At 28.0% G+C, this 26478-nt stretch overlaps 3 protein-coding genes across 5 annotated transcripts; 2 read left to right on the top strand and 1 right to left on the bottom strand.

Moving 5' to 3' along the window:
- Positions 1-1133: 1133 nt before the first annotated feature.
- LOC118071252 (carnosine N-methyltransferase) lies at positions 1134-5652 on the top strand. 2 transcript variants are annotated; one of them, XM_035090299.1, is made up of 9 exons: positions 1134-1229; positions 1296-1486; positions 2252-2459; positions 2954-3111; positions 3195-3335; positions 3406-3568; positions 3632-3865; positions 3946-4199; positions 5261-5652. In XM_035090299.1, exons 2-8 carry the CDS (start codon positions 1446-1448, stop codon positions 4132-4134), a joined length of 1134 nt encoding a protein of 377 aa, XP_034946190.1. In that variant the 5' UTR covers positions 1134-1229; positions 1296-1445; the 3' UTR covers positions 4135-4199; positions 5261-5652. The 2 variants fall into 2 exon arrangements, with proteins under 2 accessions (XP_034946190.1, XP_034946189.1); XM_035090298.1 differs by lacking the exons at positions 1134-1229; positions 1296-1486 and adding an exon at positions 1497-1951.
- LOC118071253 (protein KTI12 homolog) lies at positions 4775-6002 on the bottom strand. Its single transcript, XM_035090300.1, has 5 exons — positions 5792-6002; positions 5458-5719; positions 5259-5397; positions 5104-5166; positions 4775-5038 (listed from the first exon to the last, which is right to left on the bottom strand). The coding sequence occupies exons 1-5, from the start codon at positions 5961-5963 to the stop codon at positions 4841-4843; spliced, it is 834 nt and encodes a 277-aa protein (XP_034946191.1). The 5' UTR covers positions 5964-6002; the 3' UTR covers positions 4775-4840.
- Positions 6003-6108: 106 nt separating this feature from the next.
- Positions 6109-9795, top strand: LOC118071250 (probable chitinase 2). Of its 2 annotated transcripts, none has more exons than XM_035090296.1 (6): positions 6109-6256; positions 6481-6651; positions 6826-7029; positions 7097-7262; positions 8000-8630; positions 9231-9795. In XM_035090296.1, exons 2-6 carry the CDS (start codon positions 6510-6512, stop codon positions 9522-9524), a joined length of 1437 nt encoding a protein of 478 aa, XP_034946187.1. In that variant the 5' UTR covers positions 6109-6256; positions 6481-6509; the 3' UTR covers positions 9525-9795. The 2 variants fall into 2 exon arrangements, with proteins under 2 accessions (XP_034946187.1, XP_034946188.1); XM_035090297.1 differs by having other exon boundaries at positions 6111-6256; positions 6481-6582.
- Positions 9796-26478: the final 16683 nt, after the last annotated feature.

The raw sequence follows: 26478 nt of genomic DNA, 5'->3' as shown, positions 1-26478 counted from the left end.
ATGATTAACTTGTTAATAACATAACATTGTTAATACATGTAAAGATGTATAAGTTGTTAAACACAGGCTATTATCAATGTATTTATACAAAAAGAAAGTTTATGGCTCTGTTCAAATATTTTTCGACTTAGCGTCAATAAATTCAATGAATAAAGAGAAAAAAAAATCAAATTGTTATAAAAGATTAATTATAGCATGTCAATATTATAATTACATGCTAATCTAACGAATAAAGTAGAAAAAAAAAATTGGTTATGACTGGGATCGAACCCTGCCCGGCAAAATAGAACTCTGACGCCCTAACCACATGGCCAGCATAATCTCGATATTGAGTTAATGTATATTTGTTTTTATACTACATGCTTGGATACGCCGACTTGGAATTGAGCTTCCTTATTAACATTTATACCTAATAAAAATGATAATAATGGATGAATATATGTATTTGAAGTTATTTGCAGGTATTATATTAATTAATGTTAAATGAGTATCATCATTTTTTTTTATCCTAACTGCAATAGTCATCAAAGTGTAGGGCATTGTAAAGTGATACACTATGTTTACATCACATACATATATTACCCGTACACACACATACAGAATTTACTCGCCAAAATGCAGGGCACCATCAGTTCTGAATACGGATTGAGCATTTTTTCAATATGGATGACTGAGGTCATCTGCGAGCATAATGCTGTCACCTATCAGAATTTTTTCAAACTAATTTTCCGGAGAATATCATCTGGAATACAAGATTTCTAATTATTTCTAAATTATTCAATTTTATACTATGAATTGATTTTTTTAACATTCAGACAGGTGGCAAGGACTGACGCAAACACGAATTTTGGGCGAAAAACGTATAAAAATGAAATAATTAGTGATTTTTCATCTGAATGATGTGGCCGCCATTTTGAAATTTAAGCGCGGCAAGTCAATTCATAATTTTTTCATTATTCTTTCTAATTTTTTTAATAAAAATATTCACTATATACAAAAAATTGTTGTTTACGTCAGTCCGGCATTAATTCCTCTGTAATTTGGTACCTAATTTTATAGAAATAATGGTAAATTGGCGAAGAAATTAGAAATTTCCCGATCCCATGTATTTGGATAGGGGGAATCAGTCGCCTTTCTGACTTCAGCCCAGCCTTAAATACAAGTACTTTATTTTCATAAAACTTGTATACTTTTTACTTCTTCAACCGCTTGTAGTCTACTCAGGAGTGGTATATTCTGTATTTAGACTAAGTTTTTTTTTTATTCATTTTAAAACGAAGTTTTACTGATTCCAGGTACTTTCTTTACCTGCCTTCCGAAACTTTTTTACCTATCACTTTTATACTGGGGACAAGTAAATTGTATAATTCGCCACCGGAAAAAATTTCTGTCAGTGTAATGATTCATCCCTTACACTATTTCTTTATTTCTAACGTTAGTTAGACATGTGTATGAAGCACAACAACAATAGAATGACCCAACAGATGTAAGGTTATGTTTAGTTGTGTGAATGTATATATAAATTGAATAGAACGAATCAGATGGTAAATTGAGTTTAGAGTAACAGAATCAACCAATCATGTTTCGGGAATTATTGGAAATCGTTTTTTCTACAGTATTTTATTTGCACGTGTGTATTCTGCATAAAATTGGCGTTAAATCAGTTAGGTTAGAGTTAGTTGGACTGTGGAGTGTATGAGACAAAAAAGCAAGATAAAATTCAGAGTAAAAATCGAGATAAAAATAATTCATTTAGTGCCAAAAACATACCAGATGATAAATAAATAAATAAATAAATAAATAAATAAATATATAAAGGATTAACATATATTTAATATTTAAGAATGGAAAGTATAAATGATAAAAGTATAAAAAAAATGTGTAGTACATATGAAGATGAAGAAGAACGAAAACATTTTCAACGAATAGTATCGGCTTTCAAACACTACAAGTAATTGAAATTTATTAGTATAAATAAAGATGCTTCTTCATTTATTTGAATTAATTAATCGATAATTTTGGCATTTTATATTGCATTGTTTTGCACAGCTTTTGTTTTGAACAAAAAAAAAATTATATATACTATCATTGATTTGTTTATTGTTTAAAAATAAACATATAAAATAATTGTTATTTACACATTTCCATTTTTTAAAATCATAAAAACGATGAATTCATGATGAGTGGAGAATTTAAGATAGAAGCTGAATATTTTAATATCTAATAATTAATAATAATTTTGTTCTTTTAGACCACATTCTCTCCAACGAATAAGAAAAACAGAAAATTATCTTAATTCGTTGCCATCACACCATCAACAATTACTCGTAAATTACCGTGAACATTTACAACAAGTCAGAATGTGTATTGAGCACAATGCAGAAATTATTAAATTAATAACTCGAGGTGCGCCTTGCATTTTTGAAAATGTCAGCCCACCAAATGATCAAAATGAAAGTGTAAGCAATATTCTAAATTTTTTTTTTCTAACGTTTGATATTACTATTTCATATTTAATTTTTTGTTTAATGTTACTTAAATAAACAAAAAAAAGAAAATTTATAGAGGATAAAAAAAGTTTTCACACACTTTAAATATTGTTGCGTTTTCTATTAGTTTTTATAATTATTGAAGTTATTATAAGTGATAAATATATAGTGCTCTCCAAAAGTTAGTTGAAATAAGCTATGATTCATTTTTCAATAACATAGTTTTTATTTAAACTCACTTTTTGAGGACACTGCATAAAAATATTACATGTATCATCTATAACAATTGTAGTTTATCCTAATATATTTGAAGAAATCATTATAATATATTGCAATACACATAGATGTAATATATATTCGATTGTATTTATTTGAAGGAAAAGTAATTCGTTGCGATCATTTTATTCAGTTTTTAATAAAAATTCATTATCATCGTACTGATATATAGGTAGGTCTAATTGCAGACACTGAATCCTCGACCAATTTTGGCGGACCAAGAAAAAGTCCAAGCAACAATTAAGCAGTTGGTTAGAGATTGGAGTATCCAAGGAATCGATGAAAGGAAAACTTGTTATCAGCCTATTATTGATGAAATTATAAGGCAATTTCCATCAGAGCATTGGTAATTAAAAGTTTTAATTTTTTTTTTTTTTACTATAATAGAAAGTAATAATTAATGTAATATAATTGTAAGTGGTATTTTAGTACATCTTCAGAAATAAACATTCTTGTACCTGGTGCAGGACTTGGAAGACTTGCATATGAAATAGCAAAACGTGGTTACCGATGTCAAGGGAATGAATTTTCATTATTCATGTTGTTCGCTTCACATTTCGTTCTTAATAAGTAAATATAATTATTTTCGAGTATTTTACTTAAATTTATTATTAATCAATTACTAAAGTTATTAATAAAGATGTAGGGAAGTTAATTCATTTAAAATTTATCCTTGGGTTCATCAATATATGAACAATTTATGTTCATCGCATCAAACTCAGGATGTATTTTTTCCGGATGTTAACCCGAGTGATTTACCAGAAGATGCACAATTTTCCATGACTGCTGGAGATTTTTTAGAGGTACCATTATTTTATTTTATGTAAAAAGAATTTTAAATAATTCATAAGTTTGGTGTAAAAAAGGTTTACAATGAGAATGAACATTGGAATTGTATTGCTACTTGTTTTTTCATCGATTGTGCTAATAACATAGTACAATTTATTGAAACAATTTATAAAATTCTCAAACCTGGAGGTCTTTGGATTAATCTTGGTCCATTATTGTATCACTTTAGTGATATGCCTGGAGAAGATTCTATTGAGCCAAGTTATGAAGTAATACGTCAAGTAATTAAAGGATTTGGATTTATTATTGAGGTAATTTTTATTATTAATAGGTAATAATTGATGATTTGTTATTGTTTATCAAGATCTGTACATGTATTTTTTATTTATAGAAGGAACAAACGCAAGTAAGAACACGTTATGCTCAAAATATAAACAGTATGCTTCAATGCGAATATAACAGTGTTTACTTTGTATGCAAAAAACCAAATAGACTCACAGCAATTGATATAACAAACGAATTGGATACGAATGGAGTACATGAACAAAATTTTCTTCAAATGAAAGATAATATGAGCTAGCGTGAACAAAAATTGATTTATCAAAAAATTCAACTGAAAGCATAATTTTTCATTTTACATTATAGGTATAAATAATTTTTTTTTCTGTAAACGATTTTTTTCAACGCAAGTAAAAATGAATAATCAAATAAAAATGGTACAAAGATGAAAAAAAGTAACTAGCACAAATAGTAATTTACGTAAAAAGTAAAATTTACATTATCATTAATATGAAATTAATAGTGCCTTCTTATTTTTTTTATTTAAGTTAAAATTATGATTATAATTACTCGGTAGTACTGTTTTTAAAATATAATTTATTAACATAGTACTATTATAATAGAACTATTAATTCTTTGACTGATTGTGAAATATTTTTACTTTTGTTTTTTAGCTAACTATTTACCTTCAATTATCTAATTATAATGAAATTTACGATTATAGTTTTATATAAAAATAAAAAGATACAATTCACAATTGTGATATGCAATACAATTATTGTAAATTATCTTACTTAACATACGAAATATATGTAGACAGAACTTATTCTTTTCACAAGTTCACAATGGCAATATTCAAAGATTTAATATTAAATAGTTCTGGACTTTTTATCGACTTTTTTCTGAAATTTTAAAAGGATTTTCAATATAGGGATAGTTTTTTTATATATTATTATTATTATATATTGTTTATATTCAACCAAGTAAATTATAAATAATTTAATATTTTATAAATACTGGTTTAAAAATTTCACGAATAAAAATGGAATTTCTTCGGTATTCATTTGTAACATTTTACTGCAACTTAAAAAGCTTTGTTTCAATCTGGATAATTGGGAAGCGCTAGCACCACGTTCTACGAATAAATTAAATCTTTTGAGTTTAATATTACTAGTAATGCCCAATGCTTCTGCTTCCAAAATTTCCTTAAAAAGAAACATTAAATAAATTATGTTTGATATTCATTTTTTATTTTATGTACATTACTTACGTCTATTATCTCTTGTGTTATCTTATTTAGTTGAAATAATGTGTTCGTCGACAGTAAAGGAACCTGTAATAATTATAATGATTAACTTATTCTCAATAATACATTATTAAGAATAAATTTATTACAAAAGAGGTTAAAATTTGATTGAAACTTACAGGTTCTGTGCTCATATTTGGTTTCGGTGGCTTAACAAGATAAAGTGATTTATAAATATCATCTAAAGGAAGTTTATCGTGTAGTGTAACCGAAAATAATGGAGCATCCCATCGATTCTTGCTATCTGGAGGCTCATACCTATAACATAAATTCTTTAGATACTATGTTTAATTTCGATTATAATTAGGTTAAATTTACCTTGTAATCAAAGAATCGAATATTTCACGGGAATATTTATCATCATCCGGCTTTTGTTCATTTAAGAGCCAAGAATGTTCAGTAGGAACTTCACAGTAAATTGTACATTGAGGAGTTTTTAACGATTTTGATAAACAATATAATTCATAACGATATCCTTTAATGTAATTAGATCCATCAATTATCAGAATGTCATTTTTATTCAATAAATGTTGAGTACTAGACCTTATATCATTTCTGATAGCTTTCTCTTTTTTTGAATCTATAAAAAAGAATTTTGTTTGTTGAAATTTAAATAATAAATAGTATTATGTTGTTCAAACTATGAACTTACCAGCATAGAGAATGTTTTTATTGTAACCTGATTTTGTAATTATTTGAATTTCACTAATTATATCTACTTTTTTTTCACAAATTTCAATGAAATATTTTCTTAATTCTAGTGCCCGAGTACTTTTTCCACTTGTAGGAGTTCCTGTTATGATAATTAATGGCATTTTTTTCATAAAAAAATAATATATATTTAACAAAATTTTTTTGTAACCTCAACTCAAAAGTCAATTGACAACATGTGTCCAGTATAGTATAGATGTTGTCACTTTGTTTTTCTCACATTATGGTGGTAGTAGTGAGTCATTTAAAAAACATTTTAAATACAAAAAAATACGCGGGCAAAAGAGAAAGCACAACAGGTTTCGTCTTACTGTCTTCTACTCAATACTTACTTGTCTTCTGTGATTGTGTTAATGCCAAGCTCCGTTATTTGTTATCTGAGTATATAAAATTTGATTATCGTCAGGTATAAAAATTGACCATATCGTATATATCTTAAGATATTAATCAATATATATATATATATATTTTTTTGTGAAAATGCAATATATTGGAAAACATGATGAATCTCAAAGTTTAAACTAAATAATAGTTGACTAAGAAATAATAATAATTTTAATGTTTTTGAAATAAATCGGTTAAAAATACATTAAATTTATTCTAATTGATATATTAAATATTTTTTGACAGAATTGGAACTGTTGACTTAATTTATTACAATGATACAGAAGACGATTTACATAGCTATTGTTTCTTTAACAATCAATGCATTAGGACTTCATGCAACTCAAGGTAAATTGTGTTCAAAAAAATCAAGTGTCTCCTTTACTCGAAATTTAATACTCAATAATATATATTTACGTAAGTATTCTTTTTGAGATTCTTGACGTATTGTGAGACATTTCGCAAAGTTTTTTTTCATTTTGTAAGTTAATTATATAAATCATCTCATTAAATAACTCTCCTTAATCACGTAATAATAACAATAGGATCTTTATTGAAATTGATGAATATAAATATTTTTATTTAATTTAGATTCTTCAAAAGCCAAGCATGGAAAAACTGTTGTTTGTTACGTAGCATCGTGGGCGCAATACCGTCCGGAGAAAGGTCAATTTGGAATAGATAATCTTCGTCCTGAACATTGCACTCATCTTATTTATTCGTTTGCTGGTTTAAATGCTACAACATGGACAATTAAAAGTTTAGATCCATGGGCTGATTTAGAAGATAATTATGGTTTGTTTAAAATTTCGGAAAAACTTTTATTATATAATAAATATGTAATTATTTTCACAATAATTAGGCAAAGGAGGATATAAAAAAATGACTGCTTTACGAAATAAATATCCTGACTTAAAAATATCATTAGCTATTGGAGGTTGGAATGAAGCGAGTGCTAATTATTCAGCCTTAGTTTCATTGCCTGAACGGAGAAGCATTTTTGTAACTAGTGTTCTCACTTTTCTCAGGTAAATAAATAATATTAATTAGTTATCAAAGATATAACATTATTCATTTATAAATATTGATTTGAATAAATAATGATTATTCAGTGTTGAAAAATAGTAGATTATTAACTAAGGGAGTAAAGTGTGATATTCTGACTTGGGTGTAAAATTGCATCCCAAGCCAAAGACAAGGGTGGCAAACACCCAAGTAAGGATATCTTTGCTACTAAGAACATCATATCATTTTTTATCGTATCATTAATTAAAGTTTGCTGTCTGTTTTTATACGGGATAGAATTTATTGCTTTGCGACCTAAGGGAGAAAACTTAAACTTTGAGCTGGGGTATGAGAAACAGTACATTTTACACCACGGGAGTAAAGTAATGAGATAAAATCTCAGGGATTATAGTATATTTTATACTTAGGAAGGGAAAGTAGTCTAGCTCAAACCACGTGTAAAATTACAAGTAGTAAACACGTGGTTGAAGGTAATCTAATTGTCCTCTCTAGGGTTGAATGTAATTTTTTGTCATACCTGTATGAAAAGTTTAATTATTCTCTGATGAAAAAGTAAACTTTACACGCAGGTATGATTAAAAATCTTTTTTTAGACAACAAACAATTAGGTTTTGTTATCTATATGATATATAATTTGATAATAAAAGAAACATACTTCAAAAGCCAATTTCAGTGAACTTTTTTTTACTGTAATTATCTCTTTATTTATTCACCTTTTTGTTGTAATTGTTTTTTTCAGAAATTTTGGATTTGATGGTCTTGACTTAGATTGGGAGTTTCCAGGAAAACGTGGAGGAGTACCTCAGGATCGTGAAAACTTCGTTAGTTTAATAAAAGAATTAAAAACCGTATTCAAAAGTAATAATTTATTGTTAACAGCAGCCATAAGTGCTGACATATCAACAATAAATGAGGCCTATGATATACCAAAAATCTCAACATATCTTGATTATATTCATGTCATGGCATATGATTATCATGGTGCATGGGATAAAAAAATTGGAGCAAATGCTCCATTGTATTGTTTTGGTGATCGTCTCTGTGTTAATGAAACCATCAATTATCTTATAGAACGAGGAGCACCTCCTTCTAAACTTGTTTTAGGTCTTCCAATGTATGGAAGAACATTTATTGCAGTATCCGATTTAAATGATAATCAAAGTCCAATTGGTGTGGATAGTTTAGATAAAGGATTTCAAGGAAACTATACTAGAGAAAATGGATTTATGGGTTATAATGAAATTTGCCAAGAACTAATAAATTATCCTAAAAATTGGAGATGTGGATGGGATGAAAAAACTAGTGCCGCTTATGCCATTTCTAAAGATAAAGTAGTTATTTATGATGATCCAAAGAGTCTTCGAATTAAGGTAATAGTTAAATAATTATTTTTCGATTATACATTAAATATTGTTTTATCGAACAATTAATTATTCGTTATTTTCATTTTTGAAACTATTGAGTATGTTTAAATATTTTTATTCAATAACAAAACAGTTATTTCATGAATGTTAATTAATATTCTCAATTGGAAACATAATTTATAATAAGAAATTTTATGATTTATTTTTAATATTCTATTAGTAATAATAAAAATAATTTTAATGAAAAAATTATTGCCGATTTTGCTGCAAATCTAATCAGTTCTAAGTTACGTAATTATGCGTCGGATATAATTGGTTCGGACCTATTACTATAACTTCCCACAAAGAAATTAATGAATAATATAGTTTTTCGTAGATAGAATGATACTACATAACTAATAACTGATTTTCTTCTTTAATAATTAATTGTTTAAAAAAGAAAATCGTATTTGTAACGGTATTAATAGATTTTTTTTTTCATCACGTCTAACGTTAGTTATCTAAACGATGCCAATAAAAATTTATTTTTTATTGTTGCAATTTTTATTCATTTCCTCTTATTCAACAATATCACCAATTTTATTTTAATAATTTTTTATATTTAAGGTTCAATTTGTAAAGCAAATAAAATTAGCAGGAGTCATGGTTTGGAGTATTGATACAGATGATTTTCTAGGAGAATGTGCATCTATTCATGACAATATTTCAGGTATTTCACAGAATATGGATTATCCTTTGATGCGGACGATAAATTTTGCATTGACTGAAACCCCGAAAGATAATCTATCTCACTCGATTGAGGAAGACATAACCACTAAAAATTCAGCATCTTCATATTTATTAAACACAGCTTTAATTCTTTTTTCAATCCTTCGGTACATTTTATTGTCATTCACTTAAATGGATTGTTAAAATTTATTATTACACTGTGTTGTATTCTGATATGTCAAATGATTCTTAAAAGTATATTTTCATTGAACAATTTATTTTTTTTATTTAAAATTATAGAGAAAATTTTTTAGATGAAAAATACGAATATGAAATACTTGAAAAGCGAAATTTATGATAAATCAAGCTAATTAGATATGATATGTTTTGTAATGAAAAATAAATATTTTATAAAATGGTTGTCGTTTAATAATACAAATTTAATTTTTTCGGATCCAAAGTTTTTATTGTTCAAATTATCATGGTATTTATTAAAATCACAAAATATTTTAAATACAGTGCTGATGCAAAATCCAATAGTTTTTAACAAAAAGTGTTTTCTTGTTAGGTTTTATGAATGAGTTATTTCAAACCAATATTGTATTATCCTGATGAGGTAGTAGTAAGTTTTTGCTTTTACTTCTTTTTACCTATATATAAAGAGAAAAAGTAAGAAATATTTTATTAAATGGAAAATCATAATTTGCGAATATTTATTAAAATATTTATAAGTATAATGCATTGTTATTTCTACCCGTACCACTAACTGCCATGTTTGCTCCACCTGCCATAGCTACAATAAAAAAATTATCATTTACATAATATAAAAATTCACAATAATGAATTCAACATATTTTTAAACTACTTGCCTCCTGTTCCTGCTTCCCACATTTTAGCTGGCATATCAGCTGGATATTAGAATTTTTGAATATCATGAAAAAAAAAATTGACTTGGTATTTTTCATTATTGAATTGTAATTAAAAAAATTAATATGGAATGGAATGGAATATTTTTGAATAATTGTTTTTTTAATCAAAAACTTTTGAATGTTTAAAATCAGTATAAAAGTACTAGATGTAAATATCTTACCTGCCATTTTCATACCGTTGATGACACCAGAAGCCATACCTTGCAGTCCACCTGGTCCAGATCCACCTTACATTTGAATTTTAATTATTTTTTTGCTTTTATAAAAATGTAAATGATTTGAAAGACTTTACAGTTGAAGAGTGTCTGTTCAAAAGATCGTATTTCCATTATCAGAAAAATCAACTTTTATTTTTAATAAAATACGATATACATTATGATATTATACTATTCATATATACTTTATGTAAACAATTTAGGAAGTTTTTATTGTCTTATGTAAAATTGGTTTATCAGGGAAATACGACTTTTTAAACAGACGCTCCCCAGCTAGCAAAAATTTTTTTGTAGAAAACAACATTTAGTTATAATAAACAAACGGCAGAATTGCTATTAGTTATCAATTTTTAATAGTTTGTTTATGATTACTGTATTATTATTTTGAGTGAATAAAATATTATGTCAATTCAAAATATTATTACGTAGTTGATTTGATTTTATACAATTTTATTTATTGTTATTGTAATGTATTTTCTGAGATTTATTTTTTATTTTTCGTGGAATAAATTTATATTTGTTGAGAAAGTAAACCTATGATCACTTCTCAGAGTATAATTTAGTCCTTCTTGAACTAATAATAGTAAATAAAATTAGACATTTTTCACAGTGTAACTGGGTCTCTGTTTATACATATATTTCTTTATAATTTGAGAGATAAGAATTGAATAATTTTTTTGAAGAAAATTGTATTGTATTTTCAAAAAATTACATTTCATTGTGAATTATGAATTATAGAAACCATCTTAAAACATATTTATCGATTATGGCTAAAATGCTTTGTCCTCAGTGTATATAAGAAACTTAAGATTTGATGATTTTTATGAACACAAATAATGAAGAAAAATGAAAAATATTTTTGTTTTATACCCCGGCTCAAAGTTAAAGTTTGCGTCTTTAGGTCGTAAACTGACGCATTCTAACCCCGTATAAAAATAAAAGACTAAAAACGTCTGCGCGCATCTCCATATGGGTATTGTATTTTTCTGAGAGAAAGAAAACGTCACTTTTTAAACGTCAAAACAGACTATAAACTTTAATTTTGAACAATGATACGATAAAAAATGATATGATGTTTTTAGTAGTATAGATATTCTTATTTGGGTGTTTGCCACCCTCGTCTTTGACTTGGGATGCAATTTTACATCCAAGTCAGAATGTCATTCTTCACTAAATTTAGGTTACCATTAAATGAAGAAATTGTTATTACTTACCGGGTGGGGGTGGTGGAGGACCTTGAGCATTACCTAAAAAATTGTTTGAAATAAGATGTTGTTTTCCAAAAAATAAAATTAGACTTTCTAATTATAAAAAAATAGTAGTAATATTAATTAGAAGCATTGTTAACAAATAATCGAAATAATTGATACGTAAAAATATTTAAAAAATAAAAAAATATTAAATTAATAACAACAATACATACCCTCTGATGCACTCATCATACAGATCATGCCAATGGCCAAGAAGATGATTAATTTGCCGTAGGAAATCATTTTGAAAAAGTGTTTTGTCGTGTCAAATTGATAGCTGTGAGAGTAACTTCACGAATTAGTACTATGCATATTTAGGATGAAAATGGCTCTTTTATACTGATTTTCATTCAACAAGGATGTCTAATTACGTGATAATTACTGAATTACGATTAATATCTAAAATTGAATAAAAAAAATATTCTCGGAATTATCTATAATTTTAGAAATTGACTTATTATCTTGTTATTATGCTCTGTTTTTTTATTAATTTATTGTCACGAATAGATTATTAAGAGTGTTATTAGAGTGGCCTGACGGCGAAAAAAAGTCTTATATAATCTACAGTTAAACATGCGTTATGCAACCACTGAAAGATTATATCAATTTTTCGGTCATTTTATTCATGTAAATCATCATTACTCGATGCATAATCCGTATCATAATATAAATAAATTATGTAACAAATAAATCATAGCAAGATTGAAATATGATGAATTAAAAAAAGAGACTAATATTGTTTTCCTTAATTATTACTATATTTATTCGTTGAATACTGAAGCAAAATACTTTTATTTCTTTTTTCAAGTAATTTTAATGAAATAAAAATATTTTACTACCAATTTTAAAGAAGTCATTACTATATAAGCATCAATTTTTTTGATCTCCTGTGACAATTCACAAAAAAAAACTTAAAAAGCTGTATGGATTTTCAGTAAAAAAAATTACAAAATAGCCATAAAATTTAATTATTTCTAAGTAAACTAATTAAATTTAATTCCGTCTTTTACCAAATATAACATTTTCTCATGACATTTTTTTTACCACTTATAGGAAGTTTATGTATGTAAAAATATTGGTCACATCAAATTTTATTTTTGATTGTGTTATAGTGTCTTCCAAAAGTTAGTTGAAATAAGCTATTCGTATTTTTCGATTCGATATAAACAATACACTTTTTATTTAAACTCACTGTACTCTCGGTATATACACCAAAAGTAACAATGAGAGAATACCTGACAATTTTTACCTCAACATTTTTATTAACTATTAATTAATTAACTACAATTCATTGACGATTCATTTCATTTAAATTCTCTGTCTAAACATTTCCGTTTCTGAAGGTAAGAGACCTTTTTTATGTCAATTGATTGAGCTTTTTTACACGGAAATAATTTTTTCAATAATTGTATCAGACGTGATCAGATTTAACAATTAGCGGAATAAGATTAAATAAAATCAAAATCTAATTAGATTTGTTTATTTCTCCTATTCTATCAATTTATAATTTATAAAAGAATTTTTCAATGCACAGGGCGCAAAATGACTATTTTCCGTGCCAGCATACTGGGCGCAAAATGGTTCTTTCTTGACCTAGGCTGCTTATCTCTTTACATACAGAAACTAAATGCTTGTACTAAACTAAACACTCAATCTCAATGGATTCTTTAAATTTGATTATGTGTGGCTTGACCTATTGTTTATTTTATATTCAAAACTCAGCACTTAGTCTTGAAGTGGTCATAAAACTGAAGTAATCCTACCTTAATCCTAAACAGATGATAATTTTTTATTACTTTCGAGTCCTTAGAGAATTTTGTTTATCATAAAAATTCGTCATCAGAACATGAGGCCTGCATATTACAAACCATCTTTTATTTATTGTAGAGAAAATAGTAGGGAAAGAAAACTTGCTACAATTTTCAGTCAGTCGAAAGACAACTTTTACAGTGATAAATACTTTATAATACTATTATAAATTATTAATGACAAAAATCATTAACAAAAATGACTTGTATAATCTACTTTAATAATAATTCCAATATAGATTCAGCGCCCTTAGCATTAAAAATATAGTATTACTTTAATAATTTATCTTTATAATTTTAATCTAGATTTAACGCCCTTAGCATTAAAAAATAGTATGTGCATCTCGGGCAGCAATCGCTGATCCTCGACTCGTGTGAATTTAGCTCCCTCGCTTCGCTCGGGGCTAAAACTCACGCTCGTCGGGAATCAGCAATTTTGCGCCCTTGATGCACAATGTACTATTTCATATGATTGATAAAAAATGACAGCGACCTGAGATATGAAACAAGCTTTTATTGCTCACTCCCGTGTATTTTTAGTTCTTTTTTAGGGGAAAATAAATGTTTAGGTTAGCTCTATTGAAATTATTTAACAAAATTCGGATGGTAATTCTTCAACTGTAAAAGAAATAACTGAAATATCTTCAATGTCACCAAACATCAATTCATCCAATAGTTCCATCCTTTTATTCCTGTTATTAATTATTATTTCTAAAATAAAACAAAATATTGAGCAGATTAATCCAACTGCTAAAGCTCCGAAAGCAACAATCAGTGTATTTATATTGATAGATTTATAATTAAATTTTAAATTATTCGAATATTTATTTTTAATAATTTTTTCTTTTGCTATGACTGAAATTAATTTAGTATACCAAACTCTGGAAATACCAGCTTGTTCTAAGATCATCAAAATTTTATCGATGCGACGGTAAAGTAACCAGTCAAGGCGCATCATAAAATGATAAGATCTAAACGCATTTGCGGAGTATTTGGGAATTTTAGTAAATGATGCATGTAAGGCAATGATATGATCATCAATACATGCAGCAAGTGTTTTGTTGATTAAATTGTGCACGCATCTTTTATAATGATTTAGAACATGTTTATTATCCCTAACAACATCTTTTGATTCCTTTGATCCTACTAAATAAGAATTTACTTTAAAATCTTCAAATTTTTCTGTATTTTTTTTTAACTGTGGATAAATGCAATATTTCATCAAATCACCGTAAAAAGATCCGTAAATTATCAAAAATAAAGAAAACATCATTATGATAATAAACTCTGTGGATAGGGATGAAAAATCTTCAGAAATAGAGCTAAAGAAATTTTTACAATTTGATTTCAGTTTTTGTTTTGACACGTTATTATTTTTTAACTTTTTTTCAATCTTGAAAATAACTTTAAGAATCAGCCAAGAAGCTATCGTTAAAGTAATTGTTAAGAAATTACGAAAAATAAAGTTGATTGGATTTGAATAACCTTTTGGATGAATAAGAATGTAACAGTTAGAATATATCACAGGATAGGTTATTCTCAATTTATCATATGATGGAAATTGACTGATTTTAAATATTAAATCAACTGTATTTTTAGACAACAGTTTGGTTAGCTTTGATGGATTTATCATTATTTCGTTAACATTATTAAACGTTACATTTAATGATGACTTTATGACGTTCTCGAACTTTTCGTAATACTCTGCTACTCCATTTGGAATTATGGTGTTTTCATAGATTTTTACAACATTTATAGAATGATTAGCGAAATTCCTTGTACGATCGAAATATAAATTATTACAAATCTTTTCTAAAACAAACAATAATAGCATCATAAATATAAATTGACAAATTGATTTGAAAAATGTGATAAGAAATTTGTTACCTTTATTGTAAATTCTTTTGAAAACTTTTCCTTCTAATTCTGGAAATTCTTCAACTATTTCCCACGGATAAGGTGCTCGTGAAGTATATGGACTGTGTGTATAAATCATTCCATTATTATCCGAATTAATACAAATAAAATATGGTGCTGACAGGTTTAATCTCCGGGTGATATTGAAATGATTCATTGCATTCGTACAGCTCTTATCGTTTTGGTTAATAATAAATGTTGGAATTCCTGCATCCCACGATTTTATCCATTTTAATATGTTTAATGATTTTTGGAATTGTCTTAAATTTTTTATAATAAGAGCGAATACATCAATTCTATCAAAAGGATGTACATTGTTGTAACGATAATTTGCCCTATTTGCAGAAAATTCATTATGTAAGAATACGTTCACTGGTTTCCGAGTCATCAATGTTTTTATTGCGTCACTCGAAGGATTTTTATGAAAAAGAATAGTTGGTGTACCTAGAGTACATTCGTTTATCATTATTACCTTTAGGAGAAAAATCAATAAATCAAACAAATACATATATTGTATTATATTATATATTTCAAAGTTTAATAATGATAAAAAAAAATTTACCATGATTTCTATTAAAATATCACTGTTACACCATTTAGATTTGCTGCCCTCATCCTTCTAGAATATCAATTTCATAAATAAATTAATCCATATTTTAATCACTGCTGTTTATTTTTTTCACTAGTATTAATGTTCTAGGAAAATAGGGAATATACTTTTAATTTTTTTTTTGCCAAATATGAAGAATAATTTTATATCAAGATTATAAACATAGTATAACAGTATTATTGTTGAGTATTTATGTATAAATAATTTTAAACTAATTCCTGACTTTGAATTTTCTTGCTGATGCCCGCCCCCGACTAAGAAAAACCTCGGCTCCGCAAAAGTCGGGCAGGCATTCCCCATACAACCGTTTGGCTTATCAAGTGATTACCGAACTTACTTTATGTTAATATTAATATTAATATGTTAATACATATATTAAATTCTAATAGTCGATTTTTAGTGGCCCGCTTAAAAATATTTGACTCAAAATAATTCATCGGTTGAATATCACATGTTATAATTACTATTTTTGGAAAATTGTGGAAAAGAACTACTAATGCTTTCAATAAAGTAATTCGATACAAAAAAACAGCAAAATATTCTTATTCAATTCTTTTTAATATTAATATGGTAACAAGTTATCGACGAAACATACAATATGAGAAAGATGAGAATCTTTTCACAACAACAAATTATATAATACAAAAAAGAAAGTTTTTTACCTCTATACTGTAATCAGAAAAATATGATTCTAAATTTGTTAAATTTCCACTATCTTTTGAGAAAATCTGTACATTGAAAATACTTAAAATCAATAATGATTGTGAAATTAATTTCATTTTCAGTATAATTTCAGAAATCAATCAGTTTATGATAACAGTAATTCTCACTTTTTTTTCTATGCGCGCTTCAGTACTTTGTTTCTATTATAGAATAACACTAATGCGTCATTCACTAGTTTGATAATCGATTTTTCACTTACGCAATACAGTAAATTAGGCTTTTTTACTGCTACATCAATCAAGTAACCATACAAACTAATTGACAGCTTAAACCATGTCATTATGATAATATAACGTTTGTTATACATTACAAATAAAGAAAATAGTCATATTAATGTGAAGATAAATAATTTAAAAGGATGAATAAACAAAAGCCAATAATTGTCAATTTCATGCATTGACATCAAATAGAACAGGCTATTAACTTATTTATCATCTATTTCATTTTTTAGAAAATATAAATTTGCTTTATTTATGTGAAAAATGGAAAAATATTATTTATTCAAGATAATGAAAATTTTTAATTTTCGAAGCTCAAAAACTACGTTAAGATATGTTTTTCGCATTTAACATCCGGTCGGGACTTAACAAACTCGTAAGCCGACTCACGCCCTGGCCATTGCATCACATTTGCACGGGGATACAGGGAAACTGCTGAAAACCTGTGTCTGAAAAAATGTTTGTAAACAAACTATACATAATTTGTAGACACTTTTCACACGGTTAGTAATGTGTAAATAATCTATAGTTGCACGCAGAGAATTTTATCGTAAACATTATCATAAATTTGAAGGTAATTTGGTGACACTGCAGTGGGAGGGTAAAAATTACTATACACATTGCAAAAATTGGTATACATATGTAATTTTCATAATGTACATACACGGAGAAAAATCAGTTATTGTTTTCAGGTTTTTTCACTTTATTCATCATCTTGCGAAACTTATAATATCAGTAAAAATGACCGTCATTAAGAGATAAAAATAAATTTACTGACCAAAGAAGTAATTCTTATTACTAAAGATACTAACATTTACAATGATTCAAAGTAATTTTCCTAATAGTATTAAACCAGCTTGAATACATCCGATTCCTCATACTCTCTTATACCGAATTCAGACAGCATTTATGTCACGTAGTGTAGTAAGTTTTACTGATTAAATACATATTTTATACTTCTAACGAACAGTATAAAGAAAGCTCTCTCTCTCTCTCATGTTCTATGTAGCAGAGTTACTAGAGTCCTCTAGTAAAATTTACTGATTTAATACACAAAATTACTCATCAGGTAAACTTATATATACATCCGCACAAAACAGGCATCTAGGAATGCCTGTAAAAACTGGCGCCAAGTCCACATTCAAGTAAAATTAGTATAAATGGAAAAAAGGTAAGATTAAAAAAACATGTGAAATCAAGTAAAACGCCAAGTTAGCTGCGTCTTTTTTCATAATTTTTTCGAACTAGCAATGTACTATTGACTTATAAAATTTCAGTTAATTTTGAAGTACAAAAAAAAAATCTTCAAAACCAAAAAACTATGGAACTTGGCCCAATTTTTTAAATTCTTTCAACAGTTCCATATATTATAGTTCATACATAAGAACATTTGAAACTGAATTGGGCAGACTTTAAAGACAAAATTGGGCCAAGTTCCATAGTTTTTTGGTATTGAAGATTTTTTTTTTTGTACTTCAAAATTAACTGAAATTTTATACGTCAATAGTACATTGCTAGTTCGAAAAAATTATGAAGAAAGACGCAGCTAACTTGGCGTTTTACTTGATTTCACATGTTTTTTTGATCTTACCTTTTTTCCATTTATACTAATTTTACTTGAATGTGGACTTGGCGCCAGTTTTTACAGGCATTCCTAGATGCCTGTTTTGTGCGGATTTCACTTCTTTTTGAAGTGAAAACTTCTTTAGGCGCGTTGGAGCAATTTTTAGTAGGGGACCAACTTGTAAGTTCACATCACCAAATCATCCGTGTTACTGACATAGTAACGTTGATATAATATCTATAGCTATGAAGTTGAAGCGTTCCTCTTGAATAACAGTAGAAGTATATATATACATATATATATATATATATATACATGCAAGCGGACGTTTGGTAACATTTTGTGCGACCAAAGTGGAAGTTTGGTGACGAATTGGAATTTTGGTGACTGTCACTAAACTTCCCTACAACGATTATGGAAGTTTGGTGACAGTCATCAAACTTCCAAAATAATTTTGAAATCTATAAAAAAAAGAAAAGTAACAGAAAAATACGATAAATGTCGGATATACGGTTAAGAACCATATAGTATAACAAGTTCTGTTCTTCAAGAATCTAAGAGGAGCAGAATAACTGAGGAAATATCAAAATTTGTTACAAAAAATAGATTTATCACAATTAGTTTTTTAATTTTTTACCTAATAACAGATATTGAAGATTAAAACGTGAACGTTATATATAATAACATCCATGTATACATTTACCATAGTATACTTGTAACAAAGTTATGTACCATTAATGTTCCATTTATGTAGCATAAGTTATGTATTACAAATAAGCATATACATAAACATATAAGCAACATCACTAAGTTATGTAACAAAATATTATATCCAATGCAAAATAATTCATGTATCGCAGTGTCTATATAACATATGTAACGTAAGTTACATTACACTGATGTTATTTCATTTTATTGATGCTATGTTACACTGAGGAAACGGCTGCGACATAACATAAACATAACATAAGAGTCACTGTTGTGACGTTTTTTTCAAAGTAACATTGTTTGGTCACGAGGACATAATATAGCCGTCACAATTGTGACGTTATACTACAATCACAATGCCATGTAACTGATACGTAACATAGAAGTAACAATTAGGTACATATCATAAAACTCAAATTTGATATAATTGTTATGTCACCTATAAGTCAAAAAAGTTACGTAACTTGTTACTTCCTTGTTATATTACATTTACATTCTGTGTTCACTGGGTAACTCCTCCAGTTACAGGAGCACTCTTACTGATGATGAAAGGAAATGATCGTAAAACTCAATTTCTGTTCTTTTACAACAAATGGTATGTTACGAACAAAAGAAGTATTTTTATATCCATTTTACACAGTGGATAACATTGTTTCAGTAAAAGAAAAAATTTCCCGTTGAAAGATCTCAAATATATTGAATAAATCCTGTTTTCAATTGTTTATAACAGATTTAATTGTTATAAACAATTCACATTAACAAAAAGTAGCATATAACTTTCCGAACAACCCCCGCTACATATCTGTTAAATTTGGTCGCAATCGAATTAACCGTTTTGGAGATTACCCCAAACAGACAGATAGACACCAGAAATTCATATAGTAGTATATATACGTGCAAGTGGAAGTTTGGTAACATTTCGTGCGATCAAAGTGGAATTTTGGAGACAGTCACCAAACTTCTTCCAAATTAATATTTTTTTTCAATAAGGTTACTAGAAACAACGCGCGCTCTCCGAGCGCGCTGTCTCAAGACAACAACGTTAAAAATTATTTAATTTTTATTTATTTCGAAAATTTAAAAATTTATAACAATTTTAGGTAGTTCCTATGCTACATAGGTGTATTTTCTGCTCTTTTATTACTTTGCCAAGCCAGTTTTTTATTTTTCTGAAATAGAAAAAAGTTCAATAAAATAATGTCTTATGAAAATAGTGAAAAATATGATATTTCAATAAGACCTTATTCAAAGCCAACCACAAAATTTATATCAATTTTAGGTAGTTCCTATGCTACATAGGTGTATTTTCTGCTTTTTTATTACGTTGCCAAGCCAGTTTTTTTTTCTGAAATAGAAAAAAGTTCAACAAAATAATGTCTCATGAAAATAGTGAAAAATATGATATTGCAATAAGACATTATTTGAAGCCAACCACAAAATTTATATCAATTTTAGGTAGTTCCTATGCTACATAGGTGTATTTTCTGCTCTTTTATTACTCTGCCAAGCCAGTTTTTTATTTTTCTGAAATAGAAAGAAGTTCAACAAAATAATGTCTCATGAAAATAGTGAAAAATATGATATTGCAATAAGACATTATTTGAAGCCAACCACAAAATTTATAACAATTTTAGGTAGTTCCTATGCTACATAGGTGTATTTTCTGCTCTTTTATTACTCTGCCAAGCCAGTTTTTTATTTTTCTGAAATAGAAAAAAGTTCAACAAAATAATGTCTCATGAAAATAGTGAAAAATATGATATTGCAATAAGACATTATTTGAAGCCAACCACAAAATTTATAACAATTTTAGGTAGTTCCTATGCTACATAGGTGTATTTTCTGCTCTTTTATTACTCTGCCAAGCCAGTTTTTTATTTTTCTGAAATAGAAAAAAGTTCAACAAAATAATGTCTCATGAAAATAGTGAAAAATATGATATTGCAATAAGACATTATTTGAAGCCAACCACAAAATTTATAACAATTTTAGGTAGTTCCTATGCTACATAGGTGTATTTTCTGCTCTTTCATTACTTTGCCAAGCCAGTTTTTTATTTTTCTGAAATAGAAAAAAGTTCAACAAAATAATGTCTTATGAAAATAGTGAAAAATATGATATTTCAATAAGACATTATTTAAAGCCAACCACAAAATTTATAACAATTTTGGATATTTATTATAATTGTTTTTTCTTTCAATCATCTAGAACATCATTTTATCCATGATTCCAAATGAAATCTATTAAAATCGATATGCAACATGCGGGAAACACTTTTTACTTTTTTTAATTATATTCTTTTGTTGTTATTATTCGACAAACACTTATTTTTGATCATTTAAAACTTTTCTTTACCAATAATTCCTAAAAAAGTTTATTTAAATCGATATACAACACGCGGGAAACATTTTTCATTATTCAGAACATAGATGTCTCTTGGTTAGGCAAGAGAGAAGGAAATATTACGAGGTTAACGTGAAAGAGAGTGATAACAATACGTAACGCAAGAAAGAGGGCACTGTAGGGAGCCCAATGTGAAAGAAAGTGACAAAAGACACATTCAGTAAGAGAGAACACATGATAGAGCGCTCGATTAAGTAGAGTGAAACAGCGAGCCAAAAAAATCTTGAATAGCAGAAATATCGCTGTTAGGGGCGTGGCTTATTTATAACTCCGTTAATAATTAATAAAAAATTCTCGTTTAACGTTTAATTGGAAGCTCATGATATAAGATAACTACCTATTAAATATGAAATCATAATATGTAGCAATTATAAAGATATTTGCATATAAAGATGCGTTGATGACGTCACACAAAATTTTTCGTGAATAGAGTAAGTCGGTAGCCTCGGCGCTCATGGGGGAAAGAGCGCGCTAGTGAGAAAGAGAGAGAGAGGGAAAAGGTGAATGTGCACTTGGCGCCGAGTATCTACCGCTACTCTAGATTCAATTGTTTCGGATAGCCGAGCGGGCTAAAACATCGTTTGAATTGCGTGCTTTAAGCCGTTGTAGATTCAAATTCTCCCCTTCATAAAATATTCTTTACCAGGTCTGAATAAACGTTTTTCGCAATCTTTAAACTTATGTATACGTACAATTGGTGTTTAACATACATAAAATCTGATACTAATAATTTTTTAATTATTTTCATTAATTAGTTTTTAGCTATTACTGTTGTTGTCGTTTACGGTATTTCACATTAAAAAGATTTAGCGTGTTAAAAGTGTCTACAAGAATAACACATTTGGATTGCAGGGCATGTGCATCAAGAGTAACTGCTCGTTACTCGTGCCATGTCACGCCTCACTTTTGCCCTCTCCCTCTTTTTTTCACTCTCTCACTCTCTCTCTCTCTCTCTCTTGTACACAAAACTTCGTATTTCTCTCTTCCCCGCAATCTTGTTTCTTTCTTTGTTCGAACATTACGTAAGATACAAGCGAATTAAGCTTACATTAACATGTAAAAAAAAGTTATTAATTCTGTTAAATAAATGGAAATAGACTTTTTCTGTTTATAACAAGTAACTTTTTTATAAATAACGAAAAATAGATTATTACTATGAAATCCTGTTTTTCTTTGTCACATATCGTTCAATTAGAAAAAAATGTGGTGTAAACAGTTCGACTTGAACTTAAAGATATACTATTTTTGCAGACGATGTCGAGGAAATACGCTAGTATATTTTCAAAAGACGTTTAATTGTGCAAGTGTTTATGAACACATAAGTATATGATATATATGTCCAGTACTAAAAACTAATGAAGACGAAACTATAAATATAAGCTAGAAATAGTTCAAATTACAAAAATAATTGAAATCCTGCCAAAACTGCCATCATCGGATGTCAGTAAAACGTCGCGCCATGTATACGTCAATCGATCGAGTTTACATAAGTTCTATTACTTTACCTCAAAAGTTATTTTCAGCGAAAAAACTAAACCATAATCATGACATTAAAATATTTATTTGGTAATAAGATTTAAATTTGATAAAATATTTATTTTAATTAACATCGTTCTCTAAATTTATATTAAAGCAGATCTGAAATGGTGATCAGAAAAATGAATTCAGAGTTCAGGTCTGATCATATCAGTATTATAAAACTGTTTATATCTGAATATTAAAAAAAAATTAGCTCTAATCAAATCTGAACTTGTTTTGTACAGGCAGATAAAAAAGAAAGCTAGATTATGGATCAATTCATGTTTTTATTTTATTTTGCTCTGTTAAATCATCATTAATTTTCACTTTTCGAAGTTTCTGTTTATTGTAAAGTAATTTTTTTTTAAATATATTTGTGCGTTAATTAATGGAAGACCATATTAAAGCCTGGACCATAATCCCATCTTCTCTTCTACGCATTGCTTTGTGGCGGTATTACACGGAGAAAAAATTCCGTTAATTTTTATTTAAAAATCCATACAAAAATTACCGTGCTGCTCAAGAATGTGAGTTCAAACTTACTGAAAAGTAAAAAGTAATGATCAACATACAAAAATTATAAGTTACATAAGAAAATGTATCATTCAGTTTTTTGAAAATTACTTTGGCAGCACCAGAAAATTTAGTGTTCCACAGCACCTGAAAATTTAGTAACGTTAGCTGTGATAACTACGTAACCGACAAACAATTTTATTTAAGTTTAGTGATAATTTTTTTGGTTATATAAACAAATAAATAAATAAATTAGGTTCATTGATAATTAACTTTCTTAACTAATTAATTCGTTGGAATGAAATACGGCACACGTTTTACAATACTGCTATCCCTACGATCGGGATCTTACGCAGAAAACCTGTGTCGTCGATACAACCACCCGGCTCTCCGAAGAGATCTTCTTCTCCCGCTCACGGTGGCCCGAGAAAAATCATATAAATGACTTTTGTCTCGGCCGGGACTCGAACCCGCGACCCATCGTGTGTCAAGCTGACGCTTACCCATGAGTCCACCGCGTCAATCCGTTTAAGCTTATCATAAATTGTTAAGATATAACGTGTTGCCGCCAATATTGAATCGTAACGAAAAATATGAATGTCATCTTTGTTTACAATATGGAAAAAGTAACTATAGCACTGAGGGTGTTCACACAATCAAAAACAAAAGCCGTAAGATGTACGCATGCGTACAAACCAATTTTTAACTTATTATGATGTTAGTATGCACGCGTACGTCTTAAATTGTACGTTTTACGGCTTATGTTTTTGATTGTGTGAACGGTCTTACAATACAAAGAAAGATTGTGTTGGACCGATAATTCGAAGATTCCCGACCCAGCACGGAAACTCTCGAGAATAGAAAAAATTATAGGAGAGCACCCGAATTTTTCCTACCACACGGATCATAATAAATTATATACAGATTCTCATTTTTTTCTAGTCACTTACTAATTTTTGTTTAAAGTTTGAATAAAAATTAATATTTATCGAATATTACCGTGCTGCATAAGAATTTTTACTTTTACTCTTCTTAATAAATATTGAATCTATAATAAAAATTTTAAAAGGATTACTAATTTTTCTTTGAAGGTTGTCTTAATTTTTTAGGGAATTGACATTTGCGCGTGGATTGTTGTGCTGATCACGGTAATTTTTATTGGAATTTTTTCTCCGTGTAGAGGAATAGTAATAGACTCGTCAGTATTGATAATGGACGAAAAAGAAAACGAATATCGTTGTAAATTTATCTTTCCATGTCATTAAAACAACTTATCATATGTTTTCAATGCTCCAAAAAAATACATGATAAAAAAGAAAAGCAGTAAAAATTAAATTTGAAAGAAAAGGCATAAGTCCACTGGAAATCCAAGTGCATTCTTGTTACACATCTAAACGTGTAAAATATGACGTTATCCATTTGATTAACATTGTAGTCACTTTTTGTATGTTTCTAAGTGTGTAAAAAATGACTACAATGTTAATCAAATGGATAACGTCATATTTTACACGTTTAGATGTGTAATATGAATGCACTTAGACCTTGTAAACAGGGTTTTGATCCATAATTAACGTTAATCTGCAGTCAATCACATCCTTATACACATTTCAGTTATGAATTTCTTCCACAGTAGAATAAGTTAAGTTGTGAGACACGACGGATTGTAATCGGTTTTTTTTTTTAATGAAAATATAGAAGTACAAAGATTTAAGCCATCGGCCATTACACGGAGAGAATTTTTTCACTAAATTTAAGTGCCAAAAATGACAAGCCCACAATTTGAATTTTAGAAGTAGAAACTTGACTAACAGTAAATTTTGAGTCGTCGTAAAATGGCACTTCAGATAAGAAAACTTTTCACTAGCGGTTACAAGTAAATTTTTTACTAAGGACGAGTGAAATATGACTACGTGGGAGCTGAATGTAACTAAATTCAACTAAAAAATTTACTCAATGACTCAGCTAGTAAATCGTTTACTTGTAATGATAAAAATTTGATATGGGTTTTACTTATTAAAAATAGTACAAACATTATATTTATAATACAAGGATTTTTTTTGCAACATTACAAAACCATTCTTTCTTTCTAACAATTATCAAATTATTTTTGGAAATTATAAAATGGAAGTAGGAAAAAGCGGTGTTATGGTTAATTATTTACAAATGGAATTTTTCAAATTAAAAATTTGGCCAATCGCATAGGACGTCTATGGGTGAATGCAACGACGGCGTGACAAGGGTAATTATGGGTGTTATTAAGAAAATATTTTACTTGTCGACAGATAAAGTAATTGTTGCATCGATTTCTTTTTTTAATTAATGTAAGTAACTTTCACACTACGGCCAAGTGTAATCTTATCCTGTTCGTAGTAGAAGAAACAATATATCCAAATATCCAATCGTTATAAGCCTTAAGATGCCAACTGTAAGTGTAAATAGAGCTCGAGTATACAATAAAATTTGCTGATTTCAATATAACTTTGACTACCGATAACTCTACCTTCTTATCATCGTAAGTACTAATGTACGTACGAGTAAGTAAATGCTGTTCTAGCATTTAGTAAAAAGAGGTGTTGTATCAAGAATCTTTATTCTTTAAATTTCAGACTTAATTTTTCTTGACGATAGTATGCTACGTTACTTACGGTAACTCAACATTTACTTATGTACAGACGCATTTCTACTTTTAAAATTTGAATTGAGGGCTTGTCATTTTTTGCACATAGATTTAGTGAAAAAATTCTCTCCGTGTACAACCTACATGGAATGT

The sequence above is a fragment of the Chelonus insularis genome, unplaced genomic scaffold, assembly GCF_013357705.1.
Source record: "Chelonus insularis isolate UGA/USDA-ARS -01 unplaced genomic scaffold, ASM1335770v1 contig_76_pilon, whole genome shotgun sequence".
Taxonomy (NCBI): domain Eukaryota; kingdom Metazoa; phylum Arthropoda; class Insecta; order Hymenoptera; family Braconidae; genus Chelonus; species Chelonus insularis.
Note: the sequence above shows the minus strand (reverse complement) of the source record. Positions and strands in the feature narration are given on the sequence as shown.

What these genes read in the sequence shown, in the direction of transcription:
- LOC118071252 (XM_035090298.1), top strand. Translation starts at nt 1,845, where the DNA reads ATGGAAAGTATAAATGATAAAAGTATAAAAAAAATGTGTAGTACATAT. An exon ending in CAAATGATCAAAATGAAAGT is followed by an intron (nt 2,460 to 2,953) that starts GTAAGCAATATT and finishes GTCTAATTGCAG; the next exon opens with ACACTGAATCCTCGACCAAT. An exon ending in CTGCTGGAGATTTTTTAGAG is followed by an intron (nt 3,569 to 3,631) that starts GTACCATTATTT and finishes GGTGTAAAAAAG; the next exon opens with GTTTACAATGAGAATGAACA.
- LOC118071250 (XM_035090296.1), top strand. Translation starts at nt 6,510, where the DNA reads ATGATACAGAAGACGATTTACATAGCTATTGTTTCTTTAACAATCAAT. An exon ending in AGTGTTCTCACTTTTCTCAG is followed by an intron (nt 7,263 to 7,999) that starts GTAAATAAATAA and finishes TGTTTTTTTCAG; the next exon opens with AAATTTTGGATTTGATGGTC. An exon ending in CAAAGAGTCTTCGAATTAAG is followed by an intron (nt 8,631 to 9,230) that starts GTAATAGTTAAA and finishes TTTATATTTAAG; the next exon opens with GTTCAATTTGTAAAGCAAAT.
- LOC118071253 (XM_035090300.1), bottom strand. Translation starts at nt 5,963, where the DNA reads ATGAAAAAAATGCCATTAATTATCATAACAGGAACTCCTACAAGTGGA. An exon ending in TAAAAACATTCTCTATGCTG is followed by an intron (nt 5,720 to 5,791) that starts GTAAGTTCATAG and finishes TCTTTTTTATAG; the next exon opens with ATTCAAAAAAAGAGAAAGCT. An exon ending in CAAATATGAGCACAGAACCT is followed by an intron (nt 5,167 to 5,258) that starts GTAAGTTTCAAT and finishes TAATTATTACAG; the next exon opens with GTTCCTTTACTGTCGACGAA.